Source organism: Triturus cristatus, chromosome 7 (genome assembly GCF_964204655.1).
Source record: "Triturus cristatus chromosome 7, aTriCri1.1, whole genome shotgun sequence".
Lineage (NCBI taxonomy): Eukaryota > Metazoa > Chordata > Amphibia > Caudata > Salamandridae > Triturus > Triturus cristatus.
The window spans coordinates 1,862,809,190-1,862,815,450 of record NC_140590.1 but is presented as its reverse complement, the minus strand read 5'-3'; the positions used below and the strand labels follow the sequence as shown (position 1 = coordinate 1,862,815,450).

The following is a 6,261-nucleotide window of genomic DNA, read 5'->3' as shown; positions in this document are numbered from 1 at the left end:
GTTGGCTCGCACGTTGTTTCTTATGCGCATGCTCAGTGTGGTAGAAAGATGGTTATTTCTTAGGGGCATGCTCGTTCGGTAAAAGAACGAAAACGTTCTTATGCGCATGCTCGCAGTGACTCCAGTTGTGCGCATGCTCAGTACTGGGAGAGACGTAATGTGATTTTACGCAAGCTCACTGTAGCGATAACGACCTTTTGTGCGCATGGTCGGTACAAGGAGGCAAGTCGTATTCTATGCGCATGCTCGATGATGTGGAGGCCTGTTCTTGTGCGCATGCTCCGTCACAGCGTCACATCTCTCCCGAGCCCCGCCCCCGCCGCAGTGTGCTCCAGCAGAAGGTCCTGTCGGTCGGTCTGTCCCTGTGTCTCCTGAGCGGGCTCCGGAGACAGCCCGGGCCTCAGCACTGACCTGACTCGAGAGACTGCCGGAGAGATGCCGGGCCCGGAGCCCGCGGAGGTGAGGGGGCCGGTCACCCCACAACTGGGCACGGCGGGGCGCGCGACGGCAGTTTATCCACGCGTTGAAGGGAGGGGGGAGCTCAGCGCCTCGTCAGGGCAGCAAGCGCTATAAAAATGCAATTTAAGCCAGCCGTGTTTTGTTTTGAAAAGACTTCAAACTTTATCCGGAATCGAATTGCGTCGGTATGAGTTATCGTTTATGTTGACAGCATCGGAGCGCTGGACATAGCGCCAGACATATTGACAGGGTCAAATTCACACCAATGTGGAATGCACCGCCAACATCAAGAAATGAATGTCCAGCCACTGTCCTTTCTGTAGAAACCGATTCTTTATTCTTCACATTCAGTAAAATGACAGCGAAACAGCCAGCGTGATTCGTCCATCCAGTGTGGACTTCATCAGAGCTGCGGAGTACATGAAACATATAGTGTACAATACAACACGAACAGTGATAAATAATCACAGATGGACAAAGACGTGGCAAAATACACACAGAATTTTAACATACAAAAGTTATATTTTCCCAAATGATATGCCACATTAAAAAAGCATCCTTAACAAGTCACATTGACAACTAGAAAAGTCGAAAGATAGTCATAACAAAGTAGAATAGAAGAGATGATATAGAAGAAATATAGCAATAGTGTTCATAGGATAGTGGCATAAATAAAAATGTAATCAAAGGAGGGACACAGCAATGTGACGTAGATTTACCACCCAGAGTAACGGCTAAAACATTGTTATATAAGTTAAATGAAAAAGAGGGGACAGATATCAAACACCTTGTTGAGAAATGTCAGTGCAAACAGAGTAACGGTTGCACCATCCTGTTAACTATCAAGCACTGTCACCCAAGGAGAGTGGGTTTCTTTAAGGATAACGTACCTTTGCAAATCAGTCTAAATCCTATAACATAGTAGATATGTAAAGGATATTCAGTTCATGTAATCAGAGAAAACTGTTCCCTACCTGGATCCAGGGACAGTTCAGAGTAAAAGGCTCCTGTGCCTATAAAGAGAAGTGATAATTACTGAGGAGAAAAATAAACCTCTTGCTTACCAGAATGTCTTTTATTTAATTGAGTGTGATAAGGAGTCCCTAAACCCGTAATTTCGGACAGCTATCCAAAATTGAGCCAGCGATATCAAACATTTTATTTAGGAAGTTTTGAGAGAAAGAAAAATCTATTTATTAGTTTACTGCCAGACACATGTTGGCAGAGAAATAGCTGTTGCCAAACAAGAGTCTACATAGGACGCTGTGGATCTTGTTAGCTAGCTGTAGACTTTAGGAAGGGAAACACGACTATAGTAAAAAAAAAAAAAACATTTTTAGACACGGCCACCCATGTGTAAGCCGGATAGCATAGTGGCAAGTGAAATGAATATAGATGACAAACGATAATCTTTGGGAGATTCCCATGCCATGTGTTATTATAGCCAGTGTATTTAAAAACAGCCTCAGTGACAGTGCTTGATAGTTAACAGGATGGAGCAACCGTTACTCTGTTTGCACTGACATTTCTCAACAAGGTGTTTCATATCTGTCCCCTCTTTTTCATTTAACTTGTATAGCAATTTTTTAGCCCTTACTCTGGGTGGTGAATCTACGTCACATTGCTGTGCCCCTACTTCGATTACATTTTTAGGTCTCGCTGAGCCAGCGCATGCGTTGCTCTGCGAGAAATTTAGTCTGTGGGTTTTCAAAGTGCTGCTGAAGGCTTTTGATGGCCTAGCGCTTGCGTTCATGCGAGCAGCCGTCATGTGGGTTTCTGTCAAGGCTCATTAAGCCTTGCGTGCCTCAATGAGCTTTCACTTTCATGCTTGTTTTAACTTGCAGAGCGTGCGCTTGTTTCCATATGTTTATAGGAAACCATTAAATAAAACCAGTCTCCTATGTTGGACAAGAGAAAGGGAAACCGCTTTAAGGATAAATGGGGTTTGTAAATGACTTAAATATATCAGGTGTTTTGCGTGGCCACTCCTACAACACCCGCCCTCTTTTGTGCACCTACAAATCAAAACGTTGCTGCTCTTTTGCATTTACCTTTAGAAAAGAAGGGGGGAACCCATAATAACCCTTTGGCATCTGGGTACTTGAACAAGTATAAAGGAAAAACTAACGCCTAGGGATTAATAATATTTCTACGTTATGGTGACGAGAAAAATTAATTATCTCCTCCCTTGAGTTATTTTATCCTCAATGTAAACTATGTTATCATTATTCTTAATAGTCATACATAGAGAATCCGACCCAACAATGAGTATATCTTTCCTTAGATCTGTGTCTAAGTATATTTATTGTTTTGTATTTCAACAATAATATATAGAGAGATTAATCTTTTAGACATATATACAAAAACATTTATAATATTTACAATCTTTACTTACAAAAAATCAATACACATATACATCTATGAAACCCTATATTTCAATTAGGATGCTTATAGGATTAATCTACTCAAGCATTCCTTTCTAATGAAGATCAAACCTATTCGAGAACTTTTGAGATCTTTTTTAATTATGATCTCTACTTTCATAAAAGTACTCTGCTAGACGTGAATCCAAACAAAATTTAATAATTCAACTGAATGTCTTCCAAGTCGTTGTCGACGCGTTTCAGCCACAAAACTCTTAAGGCCTCATCAGGACTAGGGTACACGTATATATAATTTCTTCAGATTTCACTAATAGAAGCCATGCTGCCGAGGTGTCTTGTAAAGTGTTCGTAAAGTATTTCTCCAAGTCTCCATCCAATGTTATTTATAACTTTTGAAAACCCTCAGTTTTTCACCCGTGAATGCCTTAATTCATTACACGAGAACCGTGAGAGACAATGGAAAACCGCAGACGTCGCCTCTTAATGTGCCAGTTCTCATCGTCAAAATCCCTCGTGCCTGATGCTGGAAGCGCGAGGGATTTCTGCGAAAGTCTCGCATTCAGCATTGAATTCTCCCCCAATAACTGCTTCTCAGGCACCCTGATATATCGACCTCCAGGCCCCCCTAAGCAGTTTCACAAGACTCTTCCATCGTCCTTGGCTAAGTCAGTCATAACTCTTTCGAACTACACACTGCTAGGTGATCTTAATCTTCACTTTGATGCTGCCTGTGATCATATCGCCACTGAGTTGGCGAATGACTTCGCGGCTTTACAACTGGATCAGCTGGTCGACACCCACATCAAGGGCCATCTCTTGGACCCCGTGTTCAGTAATTGTTCTGAGCTTAAGGCTAGGCGACCTATCTGTCTTCCGTGGACTGACCATTCTCTTGTCCCCCTTACATGGTCTATTCGCAAGCCACCCCTCTTAACCCCCAGTGTAAAACACGTTAGAAATTGGGCTAGACTCCTTGTGGAGCCTTGATCCAACAGTCTTATCACCTCCCGTCCTCCCCCTAACGCGGATCCCAGCGCTGCTAACCAAGACTTTGAAGAGTGGATCTCGCACTCTCTAGAGGCCACACTCCCCTTTCGTAAAATTACTACGAAGCGTCCACAAAAAACTGCCAAGGAACTCAGGGAAAAAAACGGCACTGCAGGAAACTAGAACGACGGTGGCGCCTAGACTTCTCCTTGAATGACAAAATCCTATACAGAGAGGCGATCAGAGCTTACAAAGATGAGGTAAAGCTTGCCCAAGCAACTTATTTTTCAGCTCAAATCATGCGGGCAAAATCAAAACCCAAAGAAAGTTTTCAAATAGTAAAAAGCCTCACTAAACCTTCACCACCCTCCACGCTCCCAGGTAAAACGTTAGCTCACTGCAACAACTTGGCAGTTTTTTTCCATCAAAAAGTTCTCCGAATCTACTCCTCTTTTCCTGCCATGGACTCTCACCCCACTACCCATACATGGCCTAGCCCGGTGGAGGCTCCCCCCCCCCAACCCGCAGCCATTTTGGAACACTTTCCCTTGTTAGAACTGGACTCCCTGGATTCTCTAGCGCGGCAAGTGAAATCAGGGTCACCATGTGACCCAGCCCCTCTAGACGTTATGATCTCGGTAATTCAGGTGGTCCTTCCCACCACCAAGAACCTCCTCAATGCCTCTATTACCTCCGGCATAGTCCCGCTTCCCTGGAAGCAGGCTATGGTGCGTGCCCTACTGAAGAAACCCAACCTGGACCCGGATGACTTTAGTAACTACCGCCCCATCTCCCTGCTCCCTTGGGTGAGCAAAATTCTAGAGAAGCACATCAACATGCAGCTGATGGACTTTCTGGAGAACAACCAGCTGTTGGATGCCACCCAAACGGGTTTTCGGCCCAGACATGGGACAGAGACTGCTTTACTAGCGGTCACCGAGGAAACCAGAAGGATTTTGGATCAAGGTGGATCAGTGGCAGTGGTCCTCCTTGATTTGAGCGCAGCATTTGACACGGTCAGTCACGATGTACTGCTGTGTCGCCTTTCTGAAGTTGGAGTCTCAGGCAGGGCACTACGCTGGCTCAAATCCTTTCTGAGTAACAGGCCCTTTCAGATCTTTGAGGGAAATACAGTCCCCTCCAGCAAACCCTTGAGCTGCGGGGTCCCGCAGGGCTCTTCGCTAAGCCCTGCGCTATTTAACATCTATATGAGACCACTGGCTGAGGTTGTTCGTCCGTTCGGCATTAAGATCATTTCCTATGCGGACGACACTCAGCTGGTGGTATCCTTGGCACAGGAGGACGGCCGATCTGCACAAATGGGACTAAGGCAATGTCTGGAGGAAGTGAAAGGCTGGATGACGAGGTCCTCCCTCAAACTCAATGGGGATAAAACTGAGTTGATGCTCATGGGCCCCGCTGCTCCAACGCTTTTTGATTCCCTTTGGCCTCCATGCCTAGGCATCCCGCCTGCACCTAAGGACAACATAAAAAGCCTGGGGGTCTGGCTGGACAAAGCCTTAACCTTTGACACCCAGGCTATCAGGCTGTCTGCGACCTGTTTTGGCCTCCTCAGGATGCTGAGGAAAGTGCTCCCACTTCTACCTATGGAGGCCAAGCAAGTTGCTGTTCAAGGCCTGATCCAGTCCCGACTGGACTTTTGCAACTCCCTGTACCTCGGTGCCTCCGACTACACACTACGCAAGTTGCAGACTGTCCAAAACTGCTCTGGGGCACTCCTCGCTGGGAAGAAGATCCTCACTCTGGGGCACTCCTCGCTGGGAAGTGTTTACCTCGCTCTGGGGCACTCTTCGCTGGGAAGAGGATCCTCGCTCTGGGGCACTCTTCGCTGGGAAGAGGATCCTCGCTCTGGGCACTCCTCGCTGGGAAGAGGATCCTCGCTGGGAAGAGAATCCTCGCTCTGGGGCACTCTTCGCTGGGAAGAGAATCCTCGCTCTGGGGCACTCTTCGCTGGGAAGAGGCTCCTCGTCCTGGGGCACTCCTCGCTGGGAAGAGGCTCCTCGCTCTGGGGCACTCCTCTCTGGGAAGAGGATCCTCGCCCTGGGGCACTCCTCGCTGGGAAGAGGATCCTTGCTCTGGGGCACTCTTTGCTGGGAAGAGGATCCTTGCTCTAGGGCACTCCTCGCTGGGAAGAGGCTCCTCGCCCTGGGGCTCTCCTCGCTGGGAAGAGGATCCTCGCCCTGGGGCACTCCTTGCTGGGAAGAGGATCCTCGCTCTGGGGCACGCCTCTGGGACACTCCTTGCTGGTTAAGAGGAACCTTGCTGTGGGGCACTCTTCGCTGGGAAGAGGATCCTCGCTCTGGGGCACTCTTCGCTGGGAAGAGGATCCTCGCCCTGGGGCACTCCTCGCTGGGAAGAGGATCCTTGCTCTGGGGCACTCTTTGCTGGGAAGAGGATCCTTGCTCTAGGG

General features: G+C 47.4%; 1 protein-coding gene across 3 annotated transcripts in view; it reads left to right on the top strand.

The window, feature by feature from the left end:
* Positions 1-286: 286 nt before the first annotated feature.
* Positions 287-6,261, top strand: part of LOC146813512 (uncharacterized) — a 451,939-nt gene continuing 445,964 nt past the window's right edge. Inside the window, exon 1 of one of the 3 annotated variants that reach the window (XM_085620293.1) lies at positions 287-459. In XM_085620293.1, the coding sequence (XP_085476419.1) occupies positions 436-459 (24 nt within the window). In that variant the 5' untranslated portion in view covers positions 287-435. The remainder of the gene's footprint in view (positions 460-6,261) is intronic. The other 2 variants (XM_085620294.1, XM_085620295.1) reach the window with 2 other exon arrangements.